This window comes from Coregonus clupeaformis, chromosome 2, assembly GCF_020615455.1.
Source record: "Coregonus clupeaformis isolate EN_2021a chromosome 2, ASM2061545v1, whole genome shotgun sequence".
NCBI classification, from domain to species: domain Eukaryota; kingdom Metazoa; phylum Chordata; class Actinopteri; order Salmoniformes; family Salmonidae; genus Coregonus; species Coregonus clupeaformis.
In genome coordinates this window covers 40,171,569-40,191,921 of record NC_059193.1, presented here as the reverse complement: position 1 = coordinate 40,191,921, position 20,353 = coordinate 40,171,569, and the positions used below count along the sequence as shown (strand labels likewise).

General features: G+C 41.5%; 1 protein-coding gene across 2 annotated transcripts in view; it reads right to left on the bottom strand.

The window, feature by feature from the left end:
- ocrl (OCRL inositol polyphosphate-5-phosphatase) overlaps positions 1-20,353 on the bottom strand; it is a 46,913-nt gene that overhangs the window by 13,791 nt on the left and 12,769 nt on the right. For both annotated transcript variants that reach the window (XM_041841971.2, XM_041841982.2), the window contains exons 3-14: positions 19,968-20,059; positions 19,404-19,442; positions 18,656-18,769; positions 8,880-9,089; positions 8,313-8,580; positions 6,955-7,116; positions 6,347-6,448; positions 5,852-5,966; positions 5,331-5,447; positions 1,454-1,635; positions 922-1,033; positions 415-524 (exon numbers count right to left, since the gene is read on the bottom strand). In XM_041841971.2, the coding sequence (XP_041697905.2) occupies positions 415-524; positions 922-1,033; positions 1,454-1,635; positions 5,331-5,447; positions 5,852-5,966; positions 6,347-6,448; positions 6,955-7,116; positions 8,313-8,580; positions 8,880-9,089; positions 18,656-18,769; positions 19,404-19,442; positions 19,968-20,059 (1,623 nt within the window). The remainder of the gene's footprint in view (positions 1-414; positions 525-921; positions 1,034-1,453; positions 1,636-5,330; positions 5,448-5,851; positions 5,967-6,346; positions 6,449-6,954; positions 7,117-8,312; positions 8,581-8,879; positions 9,090-18,655; positions 18,770-19,403; positions 19,443-19,967; positions 20,060-20,353) is intronic.

Genomic DNA, 20,353 nt, shown 5'->3' with positions numbered 1-20,353 from the left:
CTATGATTGTTTTCCAGATAAGCCACGAAGGCACCCAAAGCAACCTCCTGGGTCTCTTCAAATTATTTTAGGCAGGAGGGGAACAAAGCTAGTTAGCGGTGCCTACCATGCCTATTCAACACTGGATCAACATTACCTCAAAACAGCTGTCTATATTTGCGTAAGGACTCCTTTCGTTACTGGGACAGAATGTTTGGAATAGTGGCTTTTCATGTTTGATCTTACTAGGTAGTTAAACATGAATAATCAAGGTGCTATGGCATAATATGAGGACTATCCTACACAGGGTATTTCCTTTGCACTCTGTTGGGTGGGGGAGTGATAGTTTCCACCTCAAAATACCAAACTCTCTGGGTATTACATACTGTAAGCATGTGCTTGGAGGGAAAGGAATTAGAATCAGTGATAATTTACCTAGAGTCCCAACGGTCCGTCTTGGCGTCATACTTATATGTGGGCATGAAATTGATCTCTCCCTCAATGAAGTCTGTGAAGGCTCGCCTGGTCTGCCTCTGGATATTCAGCTTCACACAGAGGAAGGAGGGAAAATACACCGACAATAAAGGTTATTCAGAGACAGACAGAGGAACTCCTGTATTTATAACCCTCATAAACAACCAGAGGGAGAAGGGAACAAGGAGGGATTCCACCAAAGTTATTGCAGAATGCAGAACTCCATTGAATAAAATATGTTTATTTAGTGTCACTCTTTTTGTTGTGGTTGCTGTTTTTTTTTGTAACTGATTTGCCACAGTGCAGAACTTTACATGACAACATGATTTTTGTGCAGTATTGTTTTATAAAATGTTACTGATTTATGACAGCGCTGAACCATAAACTTTAATGTGTTTGCATAAACAAGTTGTAAAATCCCATTGTGTGTGTGTGTGTGTGTGTGTGTGTGCGTGTGTGTATTCTCACCTGGTCATTCACCTGCAGCTTCCTTAGTTCGTTGTGTGAGATGAGCTGTTTGACCTCGGCTGCATCGTACACAAACAACCGGTAGTTCAGATCTCCTACCCAGATCACTACACTGGACCACAGAATGGATGAAGAGTTATGTATTGTAACACAACAGCATGTAAAGTCTTACAGTAATACCATAAGTTTACACATAACCTAACACTCTACGAAAGAAAATCAGTGACATGGTTACACTATTTTACAGTACACTACTTACTTTGAAATGATGTTGAATTACATTACTATTACCTGAGAATTGTTTATTGGGGATTCAATAACACAACCACCACAGCACTAAGTATGTACTATTTCAAATAATTACATGTATTATAGCAATGACGATTATTGTAAGCTCATTCGATCCTGAAATACTATTATTGAGAATACATGCCCAATGCATTGCCCAATGCTTCACACTAAGTGGTATGCTAGTTAGGGCATTGGATCAATGCCTATGACTCTACAGTATGGGTCTTGGAGAGGGACTGACTCGTGTTTGACGATGGTGAGGGGAGGGTGGTCTAGCAGGTGGAAGCTCATGCGGGCACAGATGTCTTTGTAGTCCTGGTTCCTCCTCTCAAAGTCCTCCACGTGGGCCGCCAGGTGGGAGTTGACAAAACAGAAGCTGGTGTTGTGGAACACAAAGCGCACCGCCACACCTCCTTTGTTCCCCTAGAATGGGAAAAGAAAACATTGTATGTTGATTGACTGATTTGTTTGTTTAGTAAAGTGTCTTGCAACAGATGCTCAGCCCATATAGGTTTAAAGGACATTTCTTATGTGGAAAAAGTATACCGTTTACAGTATGTGAACATAATACAATACTTTGCAGTAGAAGTATATTGTGGAATTCAAATATCCCATAATTTACATTTTGCACAAATACAGTATGTCTATGTAAATGCCTGTATTCACATGTACAGTGCATGAGCATTATGCTAAATGGAATCTAGATAAAACCATGATATAGTGCACTGAGCGTCAATGAGAAAAACAAAACAAACTACACTGAACAAAAATATAAAACGCAACATGCAACAATTTAAAGGATTTTAATGAGTTACAGTTCATATAAGGAAATTAGTCAATTGAAATGAAATCATTAGTCCCTAATCTATGGATTTCACATGACTGGGAATACAGACATGCATCTATTGGTCACAAATACCTTTTAAAAAAGAAAAATCAGTCAGTACTGGTGTTGCCACCATTTGCCTCATGCAGCGCGACACATTTCCTTCGCATTTCCTTCGAGCTGATCAGGCTGTTGATTGTGGCCTGTGGAATGTTATCCCACTCCTCTTCAATGGCTGTGCGAAGTTGCAGGATATTGGCGGGAACTGGAACATGCTGTCGTACATGTCGATCCAGAGCATTCCTAACACGCTCAATAGGTGACATGTCTGGTGAGTATGCAGGCCATGGAAGAACTGGAACATTTTCAGCTTCCAGGAATTATGTACAGATCCTTGCGACATGGAGCCGTACATTATCATGCTAAAGCATGAGGTGATTCTCTAAAACGACGTTGGCAATGGCTTATGGAAGATAAATGAACATTCAATTCTTTAGCAACAGCTCTGGTGGACATTCCTGCAGTCAGCATGCCAATTGCACGCTCCCTCAAAACTTGAGACATCTGTGGCATTGTGTTGTTTGACAAAACTGCACATTTTAGAGTGGCCTTTTATTGTCCCCAGCACAAGGTGCACCTGTGTAATGATCATGCTGTTTAATCAGCTTCTTGATATGCCACACCTGTCAGGTGGATGGATTATCTTGGCAAAGGAGAAATGCTCACTAACAGGGATGTAAACAAATTTGTGCACAAGATTTGAGAGAAATAAGCTTTTTGTGCGTATGGAAAATGTCTGGGATCTTTTATTCAGCTCATGAAACATGGGACCATCACTTTATATTTTGCGTTGATATTTGTGTTCAGTGTGGTTGGCCATCCTCTCTGGTTCTACATCATATGTTTTTATACCATCTCTGCTAAACTCAAATGACAGATAAAGATTTGCATTGATGTTAGAAATAATACATCAGCATAGTGATGATAATAAGCCAGTTAATATCACAGTAAAGAAATAGATAAATAAAATAACCCTTAGTGACCAGATTGACCCAGTCGATTCATTTCTGCTGAATCAAAATAGTGGCACTGGCAAAAGCCAGCGACTCAGTGTGATACCTCTGGTCTGGTATATCAAAATAAAAGCTTGTTGTTAACGTAAAACTACTTTGCTACAGTCAATTCGCATGGAATGAATAAAAATCTTGCCAACCTGTCTTGTATTTGGAGAACTTAAACATTTTTTTGTGTTTGTTTTTGTGTGTTTGTCTATTTCTGCTGGGTAAGAACATTTCCCCATGAGACCCTCAAAAGACAGAATTAGTGTGAAGGATAGAGGGAGAGGCCATACTATACGATCTCTTTAATTTTTATATTTTTGCATCGCAGTGCTAACTGTGCCACTAGAGATCCTGGTTCGAATCCAGGCTCTGTCGCCGCCGGCCGCGACTGGGAGACTCATGGGCGGCGCACAATTGGCCCAGCGTCGTCCAGGGTAGGGGAGGGAATGGCCGGCGTTTATATTTTTGTTCAGTGTATTTTATATTGCATTAAAATATCTGTTCATTTACATTTGCGCACGAATACAGTGTGTATGTCCTGTATACCTACAGTGAGGGAAAAAAGTATTTGATCCCCTGCTGATTTTGTACGTTTGCCCACTGACAAAGAAATGATCAGTCTATAATTTTAATGGTAGGTTTATTTGAACAGTGAGAGACAGAATAACAACAACAAAATCCAGAAAACCGCATGTCAAAAATGTTATAAATTGATTTGCATTTTAAATGAGGGAAATAAGTATTTGACCCCCTCTCAATCAGAAAGATTTCTGCCTCTCGGGTGTCTTTTATACAGGTAACGAGCTGAGATTAGGAGCACACTCTTAAAGGGAGTGCTCCTAATCTCAGTTTGTTACCTGTATAAAAGACACCTGTCCACAGAAGCAATCAATCAATCAGATTCCAAACTCTCCACCATGGCCAAGACCAAAGAGCTCTCCAAGGATGTCAGGGACAAGATTGTAGACCTATACAAGGCTGGAATGGGCTACAAGACCATCGCCAAGCAGCTTGGTGAGAAGGTGACAACAGTTGGTGCGATTATTCGCAAATGGAAGAAACACAAAAGAACTGTCAATCTCCCTCGGCCTGGGGCTCCATGCAAGAACTCACCTCGTGGAGTTGCAATGATCATGAGAACGGTGAGGAATCAGCCCAGAACTACACGGGAGGATCTTGTCAATGATCTCAAGGCAGCTGGGACCATAGTCACCAAGAAAACAATTGGTAACACACTACGCCATGAAGGACTGAAATCCTGCAGCGCCCGCAAGGTCCCCCTGCTCAAGAAAGCACATATACAGGGCCGTCTGAAGTTTGCCAATGAACATCTGAATGATTCAGAGGAGATCTGGGTGAAAGTGTTGTGGTCAGATGAGACCAAAATCGAGCTCTTTGGCATCAACTCAACTCGCCGTGTTTGGAGGAGGAGGAATGCTGCCTATGACCCCAAGAACACCATCCCCACCGTCAAACATGGAGGTGGAAACATTTTGCTTTGGGGGTGTTTTTCTGGGGTACAGGACAACTTCACCGCATCAAAGGGACGATGGACGGGGCCATGTACAGTCAAATATTGGGTGAGAACCTCCTTCCCTCAGCCAGGGCATTGCAAATGGGTCATTGATGGGTATTCCAGCATGACAATGACCCAAAACACACAGCCAAGGCAACATAGGAGTGGCTCAAGAAGAAGCACATTAAGGTCCTGGAGTGGCCTAGCCAGTCTCCAAACCTTAATCCCATAGCAAATCTGTGGAGGGAGCTGAAGGTTCGAGTTGCCAAACGTCAGCCTCAAAACCTTAATGACTTGGAGAAGATCTGCAAAGAGGAGATGAACAAAATCCCTCCTGAGATGTGTGCAAACCTGGTGGCCAACTACAAGAAACGTCTGACCTCTGTGATTGCCAACAAGGGTTTTGCCACCAAGTACTAAGTCATGTTTTGCAGAGGGGTCAAATACTTATTTCCCTAATTTAAAATGCAAATCAATTTATTAAAAAAATTATATGCGGTTTTCTGGATTTTTTTGTTGTTATTCTGTCTCTCACTGTTCAAATAAACCTACCATTAAAATTATAGACTGATCATGTCTTTGTCAGTGGGCAAATGTACAAAATCAGCAGGGGATCAAATACTTTTTCCCTCACTGTATCTATAAATGGTATAAGTTGATCAGAGAAAAAGGATAACACAAACACTTCCTCTTATTTGACTTGACTCATTCGTACCATTTTTCCCATGATGCCAGTTCCCACATGCTCTGCAGCCACTTCTTTGATGTGATTCTTGTGCACCTTGTTGACATACACCACCAGCATCATGCCCACTAGACGGATGGTGCGCACCTGCGGGGACAGAAGCATCCATTGTGGAGGACATTCATATCGTATGGGTGGTCCTCTGTAGCTCAATTGATAGAGCACGGCGCTTGTAACGCCAGGGTAGTGGGTTCGATCCCCGGGACCACCCATACGTAAAAATGTATGCACACATGACTGTAAGTCGCTTTGGATAAAAGCGTCTGCTAAATGGCATATTATTATTATAATATCAAAATAATATTATGTCTATTTGAGTATGAACAAAATATGTTGATAAGGGCATCTGCTGCTATTCATAAGCGTGTGATTACTGTAATTTTTTAAAACCTAATTACAAGTATGTAATATTCTAGGAAACAGTTTACTTTAGTTGATTGAACCGTTCCTGTTTTCCACTGAAGATGAGAAGAGACCTCTCACTGCCTCACCCTCTTGTACTTGGCTTTGGGGTGAAGACCTCTCTCCACAGCCTCTACCCACAGCTGCTCCTTCGACGAGTCCAGATAGAAGAAGGCCTCTGTGCTCAGGTCCAGCTCCTGGAAACTACAGCACCCAGAATACACAGGGAAGTCAGCGCTCCAATGCTTGGGAAAGTGCACAAAAGCACTCTTTAGAGTATGTTATGAAATCTAGGTTATAACTAACTAAGTCCATCCATCATTAATTACGTGGCATTCAGAGGAACCGTTTCAGAAAAGTATGTTACTTGCACAATTCTGGGTTGTATTCACTAGGCACCAAACGGAAGAAAACGGACTGAAGCAGGGAGGAATACGTGAGGTTGTCCGATAAGAAACGCTTGTTGCTTGTTTTCCATAACAAAACATTTTGCAATGGTGTGCACTAATGAATACAACCCAGGTTCATTCACTCATACGTGCTGTGTAGAAGACATTGGATACTCAGATAGACATGTCACTGACCCCAGAGCGTAGACATCAGGAGGTTCTGGGTCACAACACAGCCAGGGCTCTAGACTGCTGTCTGGGGACTGGCCATTCACATTCCACGTTCCGGTAAACAATCTGAAACACACACAACAGTCTTATATAGACATTCACATGCTTAAGTGGACAGACACACAAGTGAGTTTAGTGCGAGGGTGTAGGCTGATAAGGGTTGCCGGTAATAATATGGACTACGGCTCAGTGAGTGAAAGTACTTTTTAGTACTTGGAACATGGAAAAACTACAGCCTACAGAAACATTTATAATAACTAAATTAGCGCATTTGATTTAATCTCACCAGAATGGAATTTTAAAAGGGTGATGCTGCTATAATCCACTTTCAATCGATCTCCTCAATTTTCTGTCCAGAATTACAACTGGCTACTGCAGAGGAGCACATGTAATGGAGCTGGCTCAACGAATCACGCTTGTGTGATGTTACCTTGCCCGAGACCTGAAGACTTGGATTAGCTCCCCAAGGTAATGCCTAGTGTTTTGCTTGTGGCACACAGGAGACCCGGGTTCGAACCCAGTCGGTCACAGACACCCCCACCCACCATCCACACAAACCAACGGGGACTCACCTGAAGTCCTTGATGTCCACATACTCCTTCTCCTTCTTGCCCAGGCAGTGTTTGATGAGGTTCTCTCTCTGGCCGGCCTGAGTGGAGAACATAGCGTTCCGCATGCTGTTGGTGGTGGGGCTGTCGTTCCACGAGTTGGGCCGGTCCACTGCAGTCCTAAAACTGCAAGATCACATAAGTATGAGTCATCACCACAGTATTTCCACTACATTCTTTTCCAAGCAGGGTGTAAAGCCTACAAATCAAGATCTAGGCCAGTGGTTACCAATCGTTGATCGTGATCAACTGGTCGATCTCTCCAAGGCATTCGTAGTCAATCACCAAACATTTCTATAGAAAAGCCAACGATAAAGCCTTGCGTTCATATAATTTTTTTTTTTGTTTGTTTAGCACTGTTGGCGGTAGGTGCACTTGATTCAGCAGCCCTAGGGCCAGGAAGGCAAAGGGTTCCCATTTTGAACCATTCATACGTTAATGTTTAAGTTATTCAGCACTGTCAACACTTTGTTCAACACTTTTATAAGCCATAAAATGTGCGTTCTCCCTACTTCCACTCACGCTACAACCAGCACTGCTGCTGCAATGAATGAGTATAGTAAAGTGTTTCGATAAGCTTTCGTTATCATTAGCGGCTTGTGTCTTTTTTTTAAATATTCAATAAATATTTGACTTTCTCTGGTCATAGGAGTAACGACATGAATTGGTGCATGAGGCAGAAATAATGCAGTGTGACTTGAGTTTCGACCATCAACTGGAAGGAAGACTGTGTCCCCTTTTCTCAGCGAAGGGAGGGAGAGCGGAGGGACGGTGAGTCGGGTGAGAGACAGCCTTATCGCTGCTCTCTCCCTCCCTCCCCTCAGACTGACAATCAGATGCAGACCATCAGTCCAGTAAAATACAAAAAGCCAATTATTATGCTCACTCAGCTGTGCCTCACAAGTACCAAAAATTTTGCAATATAATTTCAAAATGGTATGAGAAGAACATTGGCAAGGCAATTCAAGCATAGCCAATATGCAGTGATAATGTTTTGGGCCTATAGCCTACTGCACAAACATAATTGCTATGGGAACTGTTTTTAATAGGTTAATGTTGCATATGCTTATGTTTTTTAAGTCATGTTTAAAAATACATCTAAGTGGTAGATCTCGGCTTGCTTTTGGACTCAGAAAGTGATCTTGACTCAAGGTTGGTGACCACTCAAGGTTGGTGACCACTGATCTAGGCCCTCTGACAACAAAATTATAAATGGAGGCCCTCTGACACTAATAGAAGGCAAATACAGATAGTTCTGTAGGGGACAAAATATCTCTAAAAGGATGGGCATACTATGAGACGGTCCTACTGGTACCACTCACTCTGTTTTGGCAGGCGTTTCCAAGGCAGCATCTTTAGCCTGTATGGACGAGACTCTGTCTTTGGAGATTGGGATGGGCGCGGGGGGGAGAGGATTGGAGGGAGTGTAGGAGCCTTTACGTGGAGGTAAAGGGGGAACTGGAGGGGCTTCTCGGGGGGGCACAATGCCATTCTGCTGGTTCTTCTTCTCCTCCACTTTGAGGGAGTGGTTGAAGTTGTCCTCAAAGCCAAAGTCCGTGGCCAGGGAGAGAGCTGGGTCCCGTCTATCTGCTGAGATGGAAAGATTCAGATGTGAGAAACCCTGTGACATTCACTATATCATTCAACCTTCGTATGCAACAAGTATTGATTCACCTCTTCACTGTATTGTATGCTAATGTATGGTGAACTATGTGGTGCAAAATGACTGCAGTACAATCACCCAGTGGGGTGCTAGACATAAGAGGTGGACAAGGTGAGTTTACCCTACACAACATCAAGCGCTTTGAGCATCTGGAAAAGCTCTATATAAATGTAATCAATTTGAACTTAATCACTCAATTTGAACGATATAATCCATGTATTCTTACCTGTGCAGGTCTGGTTAGCTGAAGAACTATTGTTGAGGTTGGGAGGCGGTGGCGGTACGCCGGTGGGCTTGGTGTGAGAGTTGACAGCTTTGTGGATCCCTCTTTGTGGAGGGATGGGTGGTACGGGGGCAGAAACTTTGCGGGGTGACGGCATTAGGGGAGCCGGTACAATGGGATCCATCGCTTTGATTTGCGTGCTTTTGGACTCGACTGAAAAAAAGAGAGACAACCTTGGGTTTGACGGCAGCGCTGGAGACAAATGAAGAGACAAATGTACTCGGAGTTAGATAAGACAGCATTTCTGTATAAGTTGCAACCTGTATAGTACATAGTGTATAGTACCAATAATTGCAGTCTTGCAAATGTGTATGGTGCCAAGAATGATCTCATAGAGTACAGTACAAATCTGTCATTTTTAGTTTATCTTAGGAGAAATGCAATGGCAATACCACTACTACACTCCCTTCAAAAGGATCCAACCAATTTTGATGAAATTTGCCATCTTGTTTCTATTGACCATCTCAAGATGACATCAGCACTCTCTGTGAATCCTTATTACAATGACTAGTAAAACAGACCATCTAGAGCAGGGGTGTCAAACGTCCGGCCCGCGGGCCGGATCAGGCCCGCAAACGGGTTTAATCCGGCCCGCGAGATGATAAAAAAATAAATATATATATATATATTAAAAAATATATATATATTTGTAAAGTATAAAAATGCGCTGCAATTTTTCAATAAAATAAACTGCTGTTCCAATTGCGTCCACTGGATGGCGCAATAGCAATTGTGTTAAGCAAGCAAACTGTTTATACCGGGGCAGAGCAAGTAGGTCAAGCACGTGCAGCCAATGAGCTACTTTGTTTTGCCCGCGATATTTATTACGGCTTCTACTTTTAACATTATGTGCTTTGGCACCCTCATTGCCCCAATATGTCTCTGTCAAAAAAGAGAAAAGTGGACGCAGAGTGCAGAGTGTTCCAAGAAAAATTGTCATCCTTCTATTTATTCACGGAATTGAATGGGAAAGCTGTATGTTTGGTGTGTTCAGAGCATGTTGCAGTGCTGAAAGAATATAACCTTCGGTCGCCACTATGTGAGTCTTCATGCCGACAAATATGACAACTTTCAAGGACAGCGGAGATGAGAGAAGGTGAATGAACTGTTGGCGGGTCTGAAGAAACAGCAGTCTGTGTTTACTCACAGCCGAGACATCAGTGACGCTGCAGTGAAAGCTAGCTACCTCATTGCTAATGAAATCGCAGTGGCTTCAAAACCATTTAGTGAGGGTGAATTTGTAAAAACATGCATGATGAAGGCAGCGGAGATTGTGTGCACTGAAAAGCGGCAGGCTTTTGCAAATATCAGCCTGACAAGAAACACAGTTGCAGACAGGATTTCCGATCTTTCAGTGGATTTGGACAGCCAGTTGAAGCAAAAAAGTAAAGTCATTTATTGCGTTTTGGGTTGCAATTGATGAAAGCACGGACATTACAGATGTTGCACAACTGGCCATTTTCATCCGCGGAGTTGATGACACATTGACCGTCACCGAGGAGTTCGTGGAGTTGGTGCCGATGACAGATACAACGACAGCAGCTGATATTTTTACCGCACTCGTCGGCGCGCTGGACAGGGTCGGAGTGGACTGGTCCCGCGCTGTCAGCCTGGCTACAGATGGTGCGCCCTCAATGATCGGGAAAAAAAGCAGGCGTTGTGACAAAGTTCAGAGAGAAAGTGCAATCTGCAAATGGAGGACGTGATTTTTTGACTTTTCACTGTATTTTGCACCAGGAGGCTTTGTGTCGCAAGTCATTAAAGATGGATAACGTCATGAAGGTGGTCATCCAAACTGTTAATTTCATCCGATCCAGAAGCCTGAATCACCGTCAGTTTGACAGCCTTCTCAGAGAGAAAGACCACATCTATGGCCTGCCATACCACACTGAGGTAAGATGGTTAAGCCGAGGTGCTGTGCTGAGGCGTTTCTTTGATTTACGAGAAGAAATTGAACAGTTCATGGAAGAAAAGGGCAAACCAGTGTTAGAATTTCATTCCGCAGAATGGATGCAGGACCTTGCATTTATGGTGGATGTTACAGAGCACCTGAATAACTTGAACAAACAGCTGCAAGGGCGCAACAAAGTTGTCACGCAGTATTATGACAGCATACGTTCTTTCAAGTTGAAGCTGTCATTGTGGGAGACGCAACTTGCCGGTGGTGATGCAGCTCACTTCCCCTGTCTGAAAAATGTGTGCGCGACCCAACATGTGGCAGACATGAAGCGGTTCAAAGATAAAATAACGGGACTGTTACGGGAGTTTGAGCAACGCTTTCAGATTTATGTTTATATGTTTTTATGTTGATGTGCTATTGTTTTTAATTGTTTTTATTTTATTTGTATATTTAACCTATTCTTGCCTCTGTGGTTCTTGCACTTGTTTGGGGAACAGGATTTCATTATTTTTATCTACATTTCTGCCTGAGAAATGACACCCTGATATAGTTCTGTGATCTGTGATATACTTCTGTGAATCACTGAGGCATTGTGTGTTTGTGTGTTCTTTGTCCTCAGAACTTTCAAATAACTTGAGGTGTTTTATGATTAATAGTGATGTTGTGCTTTTGGACACTGTCCTCAGGCTCCAGCTTTATATGTTTTTATGTTGATGTGCTATTGTTTTTAATTGATTTTATTTTATTTGTATATTTAACCTATTCTTGACTCTGTGGTTCTTGCACTTGTTTGGGGAACAGGATTTCATTATTTTTATCTACATTTCTGCCTGAGAAATGACACCCTGATATAGTTCTGTGATCTGTGATATACTTCTGTGAATCACTGAGGCATTGTGTGTTTGTGTGTTCTTTGTCCTCAGAACTTTCAAATAACTTGAGGTGTTTTATGATTAATAGTGATGTTGTGCTTTTGGACACTGTCCTCAGGCTCCAGCTTTATATGTTTTTATGTTGATGTGCTATTGTTTTTAATTGATTTTATTTTATTTGTATAATTAGCCTATTCTTGACTCTGTGGTTCTTGCACTTGTTTGGGGAACAGGATTTCATAATTTTTATCTACATTTCTGCCTGAGAAATGACACCCTGATATAGTTCTGTGATCTGTGAAACAGTTCTGTTAATCACTGAGGCATTGTGTGTTTGTGTGTTCTTTTTCTTTAGAATTTTCAAATAAACTTGACGTGTTTTATGATTAATAGTGATGTTGTGCTTGTACTATTTTGGACACACTGTCCTCAGGCTCCAGCTTTATGTTGTATGTTGATCGTATTAAAACAAAGAAAACAATCTGAAGTTGTTGTTTTTAAGTTATATATATATATATATATATATATATATATATATATATATATATACCATGATTTTTCCGGTCCGGCCCACTTGGGAATAGATTTTCCTCCATGTGGCCCCTGAACTAAAATGAGTTTGACACCCCTGATCTAGAGGAACAATCCAGGAGGAATAAGATCGTTGTGGATGGTATTCCAGAGTCTACACATGAGAACTGGGCCTAGTTTGAAGAACAATGATCACTGAAAAGCTGCAGATGGATCATACCAAGAATGAGGGGGAGCGCGCCCACAGGGTGGAAAACATGTAACCAGCCCAGGTGACAGACCCAGGCTGATATTGGTCAAGTTCCTGAGGTTTAAGGACAAGATCGCTGTTCTGAAGAGAGCCAAGATCTTGACAGGAACCAACATCTTCCTTAACCAGGACTTCTCTGAAGCTGTGCGCCAGAGGCGGAAATAACTTATCCCATCTATGAAAGCTGCCAGAGAGCACGGGAGGATTGCTTACATCCACTAAGACAGGCTCATTGTCCACCCTCCCTCCCAAAAGCTTGGGAGGACTGAGAGAGCCAAGCCTGCAGGTCAGTAGCTTCAGCCCAACATCACACACACATAATTATTTATTATGTCTCCATATTATGTCTATCTCTGATTAGATACCAAGGAAAGGGCTAAGAACGGCCCATATGAATATATGTAGCCTTAGAAATAAGGTTAATGAAATCAATAACTTGATGACACTGGATAACATTCATATACTGTCCATCTCTGAAACTCAAATAATTCCTTTGATGATACAGTAGTAGCAATACAGGGATATAACATCAACAGAAAAGACAGGAATACCTATGGAGAGATGTTGCTAGATATGTTCAGAGTAATATTCTTGTAAAGCTTAGAGAGGATCTCATGTCGAATGTTGTTGAAGCGTTGTGGTTGCAAGTTCACCTGCCTCATCTATAGCTTCTTCTTTTGGGGTGCTGCTATAGGCCACCAAGTGCTAAAAGTCAGTATTTGGATAATGTGTGTTCAATGCTTGATAATGTGTGTGATGTTAACAGAGAGGTCCATTTTCTGGGTGACCTGAACATTGACTGGTTAGCAACTAGCTGTCCTCACAAGATGAAGCTTCTAAATGTGCCTAATGCCTGTAATATGACCCAGGTTATCACTCAACCAACTAGAGTGCATACCTTTGTTAGATCTGTGACATTCTATTGATCATATCTTCACTAATGCTGCAGAGCTTTGCTCCAAAGCAATACCAGTTTCCATTGGCTGTAGTGACCATAACATTGTGGCAATAACACGGAAAGCCAAAGTACCAAAGGTTGGGCCTAAAGTCATTTATAAGAGATCATGTTTCTTCAGGATTCTTTTGTTGAAGATGTGAAAAATGTATGTTGGTCGGATGTGTATGAGGCAGTAAATCCAGATACAGCACTGGAAGTATTCGTACAATTATTAATGGCAATTATTGACAAGCATGCACCTGTTAGGATTGATGATGAATTTAAAAATGGTTTGGTCAGGTTGCTCGATTAGATTAGAGATAGAGAGATAGAGAGATAGAGAGTATATTAACAAATGTTGTGACTAAACTTAAAAATAAATGATATTACAAAACAAAGATAAATGACATAAAACACAATGGAAAAATACTTTGGAGTACCTGAAATGAAATCATGGCCAGAAAACCCAATTAATCTCCATCGTTCATTGAAATTCATGGGTCATTTATAACAAAACCTTTCAATAGTCAATCATTTCAATGACTATTTCACTAGTAAAGTGGAAAAACTCAGAAGTTAAATTTCAAAATGTAACAGTAAACATCAAATTTTTGTATACTGTAAAACTTCAATTAAAACGCAGTCTCTCAAATACCGCCTGTCCCTTTTAATAGCCGGGCAACGGCACACATTTCAGCAAATAAACGCCTGTTTCAAATAAATGGTGGGTCTAATCGAATCGTTTATGAGGTTATCTGTCACGAATTCCGCCGAGGCTGCTCCTCCTCCTTGTTCGGGCAGGCTTTGGCGTTCGTCGTCCCCGGAGTACTAGCTGCCACCGTTTGATGTTATCTATGTTTGTTTGGTTTTGTCTGATTAGTGCACCTGTTCCATATCACGTATTGATTATGTCACCTATAAGTTTCCTTTGGTTTTGTTTGTAGTTGTGTGTCGTTGTACGCCTGTCTGTTGGTGTAGGTTATTTGTTTTCTTATTGTTAGTGCTGTTCGCACTTTACGCACTGTTTTGCGTATTCGCTCGCCTCCTGTTTATGAGGCTCGTTGGATTTGTATTTTGCTCCTGTGACTATTAAAGTCGGATCGACTAAGCTTCTGTGTCCTGCGCCTGACTCCAACACCGCACGCATCCACATCAGCCATTTGACATTATCATGAATGACAATTCAATTGTTTACGAGGTTTAAAGTTTGATTTGTTACATTAAATAATTCAGTAATGACTCTGAAAAATTTTTTTATCATCAGTTTTTTTATAAAAAGTAAGAAACCGCTAGCCATTGGCTGCTAACAGCTGAGAACTGCTAGCTAACCATAGACATGTAGCTAACTGGCAAGTACAAAAACAGTTACCAACTTCGGGAGTACAGACCAAGAAATCGGCTTATCAAACAGGAGAAATGCAGTCACACAGGAGAATAATTATTCTGTCAAGGAAAAGTAGAGGCATACTAAGACAAAATAAACCTGACAGTGTGTGAATGATAACACGGTGCTGGAAATTAAGAAATTAATTAAAATCCTGGAAGTGAATGCTGGAATTAAACAATTAACTATGCAAATGAGCAAAAGCTGTGTGCATTAAGGAAACAGACGCTTGGCTCAAATAGAAGCCTGTCTCTAATAAAAGTGATTTAAGCAAATAAACGCCCGGCTATTAATTTAAGTTTCACGGTAAAATAACTAATAATGAAAGAGAAGGATTGCTGTTTTGAATTTGGTCAAGTTAGTGTGGCAGATGTGGAAAATCTATTGTTATCAATCAATAATGATAAGCCACCAGGTATAGACAACCTTGATGGGAAACTATTGAGAATGGTAGCAGACTCTATTGCCACCCCTATTTGCTATATTTTTAACCAAAGCCTAAAGGAGTGTGTGTGTCCACAGGCATGGAAGGAAGCTAAAGTAATTTCACTGCCTAAAAATAGTAAAGCACCTTTTGCTGGCCCTAACAGCAGCCCAATCAGTTTGCTGCCTGTTCTTAGTAAACTGATGGAGAGGATTGTGTTTGACCAAATACAATGCTATTATTCAGAGCACAAGTTAACTACTGACTTTCAGCATGCATATAGGGAAGGGCACTCAACTTGTACTGCACTGACTCAGATGACTGATGATTGGTTAAAATACATTGATAATAAGATGATAGTTGGAGCGGTATTGTTAGATTTCAGTGCAGCCTTTGATGTTATTGATCATCAATTGTTATTGAAAAAACTAACTTGCTATGGCTTTACATTACCTGCCATCACATGGTTGGAGAGTTATTTATCCAATAGAACCCAGAGAGTGTCTCTAACATCAGATACGTACAGTGCGGAATCCCTCAGGGCAGTTGCCTTGGGCCGTTACTCTTCTAAATTTTTTTGCCACTGGTCTTACGCGAAGCCTAGAATTACTATATATGCGGATGATTCCACACACTACATGTCAGCACCCAAAGCCAATGAGCTCACTGAAATTCTAAATAAGGAGTTACAGTTAGTATCAGAATGGGTGATTAATAATAAGCTGTTCTTAAATACATCTAAAACTAAAAGCACTGTATTCGGTTCAAAACATTCTCTAAGACAAATCCTCAACTGGAGTTGAACATAAAGAGTGTGACCATTGAGCAAGTTGAGGAAGCTAAACTCCTAGGTATAACATTAGATGGTCAATTATCATAGGCAAGTCACATTGACAAAGTTGTTGTGAAGATGGGGAGGGGTATGTCTGTTGTAAAAAGATGTTCTGCGTTTTGACACAAAAATCAACTGTGCTAGTTGTTCAGGCTCTGGTCTTGTCCCATCTTGATTACTGTCCAGTAATATGGTCAAGTGCAGTAAAGAACAACCTAGCAAAGCTGCAGCTGGCACAAAACAGAGCAGCACTCCTTGCCCTAAACTGCACATACAGAACTAACATCATTGTATGAGAAATTTTACTGTGACAAATTCCAGATTGTCTGCTAAATCAAATAACATTCAGCTCAGATACCAATACATACCACATAAGACATTCCACCAGGGGTCTCTTTACAGTCCCCAAGTCCAAAATTAAATTCACAGAAATGCACAGTTTTATACAGAGCTATGATCGCATGGAACTCCCTTCCTTTTCCAATTACTCAAGCAAACAGAAAAATTACCTTTAAAAAAAACAGAAGAAAAATCAACTCATGGATTGGCGGGAACTGTGAGTACACAAACACATCATTATTTTGTTGTATTGTTTGTATTTATTTTTTTTGCATTGTTTGTATATCGTATTTTTTTTTTGTGTGACTTTCCTTGTGTCAGTGTATCAGTGTTTTGTTACTTTCCATGTGTTTTTTGTGGACCCCAGCAAGAGTAGCTGCTGCTTCTGCAAAAGCCAATGGTCAAAATGTGTGCACAACATAGGGAACAGGGTGCCACTTGGGACAGTCAGAGAGACAGAGCGTAGGCAGTTCGGGTGGTATCTAGGAACTAGGAAGGAGCTGGTTGATGTAAGAGGCTGTGTTGCTATATTTCTACTAACTCACTCTGACACTGCGTCCCAAATGGCACCCCTATTCCCTATATAGTGCACCCTATTGCACTATATAGGGAATAGGGTGCCATTTGGGACGATGTGTCAGTGTGACCTCATTACCGTGGGCTTTCTCAATCATTAACCAGTGATGCCAAGGCAACCATTGACACGGACAGTAACTGTTCAAAACTGGAGGGGCAGGTTGTCATATTGAACAGATACTATCCCCCATCTAGCCAAACTGCTCCTGGATCTGTATTTATAATGGCTAAGGCTGCGTGACCGAAGGTAACCACCCCTTTCTGCCCCCGCCCTGCCCCCCTGGTAGACTCTTCCCCAGAGCTAAAGAACCAAAATCACATTCTGCACGTGTGTTTCTTGACGCACATATCCCCCCCTCTCTTCACATTTCATACTTTACTCACCCTCTTCTAAACCCTTCCTATCAACCAATTTAATTGAAATGATGATGTAGCCTACATCGCTGCCTCATATTTCTGAACAGCTGATATAAAAACCTGCTGCAATTTGAACGAACATTCAAAAAATATATTTTGTAGGCTAATTTAGGATGTAGGCTACAACCACAACCTTCTCTGTCTGTTGTAACTAAGGATATTGCAGCAGCACACACAGGACACAGTCTACACATTGCAATGGGGCAAAAACAATCTAGATTTTAACCACAATAACATACATTTTTACATTTTAGTCATTTAGCAGACGCTCTTATCCAGAGCGACTTACAGTTAGTGAGTGCATACATTTTTCATACTGGCCCCCCCGTGGGGAAACGAACCTACAACCCTGCCGTTGCAAGTGCCATGCTCTACCAACTGAGCTACAGTTAAAGACTGAAAAAATAACACTACAACTTGACTGCCTGTCTGCTTCCTGCTTAGCCAATGTTTGCAATTATGATTTAAAAAAAGAACATTATATCGGTATTGAGACTGCCTGTCTGTCCTGCTTGTGTTTGATATGCTGCGGCAGCAGATGGAGCAGTAAAGTAAAGAATCCCACACATGCGCAGAAGCTTTGGTTGTTTTGCTATAGGGAAGAGGATTCCAGAGAATTGTGCATGGCAGCCACTCTGTTTTCAAATAGATATTTGTCAATATTCCAGGACTGGGTGTTGTGAATGAGTGAGCAATCAGTGAGAAAAGTATTGTATTTTCAACTTAAAGCACTTTTGGGGGGTGAAACATTATTCCATGTACAATGCATCTATAACAGAGTGATGAGCCACTAAGTCTTTTGGCTGTGATAGATTATGCGGAAAGTGGACACCAATCATTTGATACATGTAATCCCATTAAAATAATCCACAATCCACATTGACATTGAGTGGCCCATCAACCACAGCTAAATCAAAACATACGGCTACCAGAGACTATCAAATCTGGCACTCGTAACACAACACCAGAGATTGTTGGTACTACTAGGTACTCTGGATGCATTTCAGTGTTTGCCACTGCCACCTTGAAAGGTGCATTTGACCTTAAAACATAGCTGAGTAATGTCACCGGCAGACATGGGTTAGACGTGAGAGAAGAGAACGTAGAGGGATATCAGTAACGTTAAGTGAATAATACATGCCTCAAGGAGTAGGGACGTCAGTACGGTATGGCACTGTTGAGCAGTGTGAGAGAGAAGAGAAGAGAGAGAAAGAGAGAGAGAAAAAGAGAGACAAAGAAAGAGAGAGACTGGCTCACCTTGCTGCTTGGCTCTCTTCACCTGGGAGAAGAAAGACCGGCTGCGCTCATCGTCCTGGAGCTCCAGCACCAGCTCTGGGGCTTTCTCCCCTCTGACACGTATCTTAATGCAAGCTGGAGGGGCAAGGAGGAACACACATTCATTCAAACACACCTTCACCATTGACTCCCCTTATGGCCACCACAGACCCATTCAATTCAATACACTTTATTCCCAAGGGGCAATTATTGCTGGACGTAGTGTGTGACACGGGCAGGAGTGACATGCAGACAACATATGGATAAATTGGTTACATTCACCACAAATATACCATTGACTCACTCACAACAACCATGGAGACAATATCCATGTCTACATGCATGTCTACCCACTCTGCACAAAGTTAGGTAAACAGTGATTTGGAAACAGTGAGCTATTTCAACCAACTGCTGATTGCCCCATTGCCATAGGCAACTCATGACCAACTTTTGCAACCAAATAAAGCTGCACACAACCAGGCATGGAGCTCAGGGCATTGCATGCTCTAAAATTGTAGCCAAATTGGATGTAGAGCTCTGTAACAACCGATTGAAATGTTGTTATTGTAGTATTGTTGCCATAACACTGGTCTTGCAAATAAGCTCCTAAAGGTAGAAACAACAATCTAATCCATTGTTTATAGTAAATCTCCATTAGAAACAATTCCTATCAAGGCGGATGCACATTTAAAAAACAGAAGTATGAGGAGAGGAGAAAAGTCTTACTTACTTTTTAATGGTAAGTCAATGAGCAGCGCTTCTTCGGCCTCTGAAATAAAGTGGTTAAAAAAAGAAGGGGGTGTGAATATGTCGTGAGAAGGTTCTAATAGGCTCTTGCTACTAGCTGTTGTCCAGCAAGAGAAAATAAAGCACCTTGGACTTGTTGCACTACGACAAGCATTAACCTTGAGTAAATACTGCTACCTTGGTAAGGAGTTAAGGAATGTTAAGTGTAAATTAATGCAGGCTTTAGAGGAGAGAGGGGCTCTCTTGTTGCTCTCCAGTTTTGTGACTGGAAGAGCAACAATTTCATATAAACATCTCTGAAAACTAGCCTGTTGCAGTTCAATAACATTTCCAAAACATTTACTTACGGCGCTTGTAACGCCAAGGTAGTGGGTTCGATCCCCGGGACCACCCATACACAAAAAAAATGTATGCACGCATGACTGTAAGTCGCTTTGGATAAAAGCGTCTGCTAAATGGCATATTATTATTATTACTTAGGTTGCATTACAAACTACATGGAATTTAGCCTCAAAGGATAACTTAGAGAAACCATATGTTCACTTACGTCGCACTATCTGAAAATGACTGTTGATGGGTATGGACAACTGAGGTACCGGACAGGACACAACAGCATCAGGGTTAGCCAAAACACCCAATCTGGAGGGAGAGGAAGAAATTATATTGTTGGTTTTCAGCTAAGAAGTTTCATTTGATCCAATTTGCATAAAACCTAATGCAATATAGTGAGCTAGAGAGGTTTTGTCATAGCAATTTCACGGACCGCATTTCAAAAAATATAACAGGGAGGAAAAAAATACATCAACAGAACTTACGTAACTTAGCCGAAAAACTATTGCTTTTTCATGCAAGACATTCAAATGCAAGTGCAATGAAACGAAATGTAAATGATTAGGTCTGTATATTAGAGCTTCAGAGCTGTGATGTGTGGGT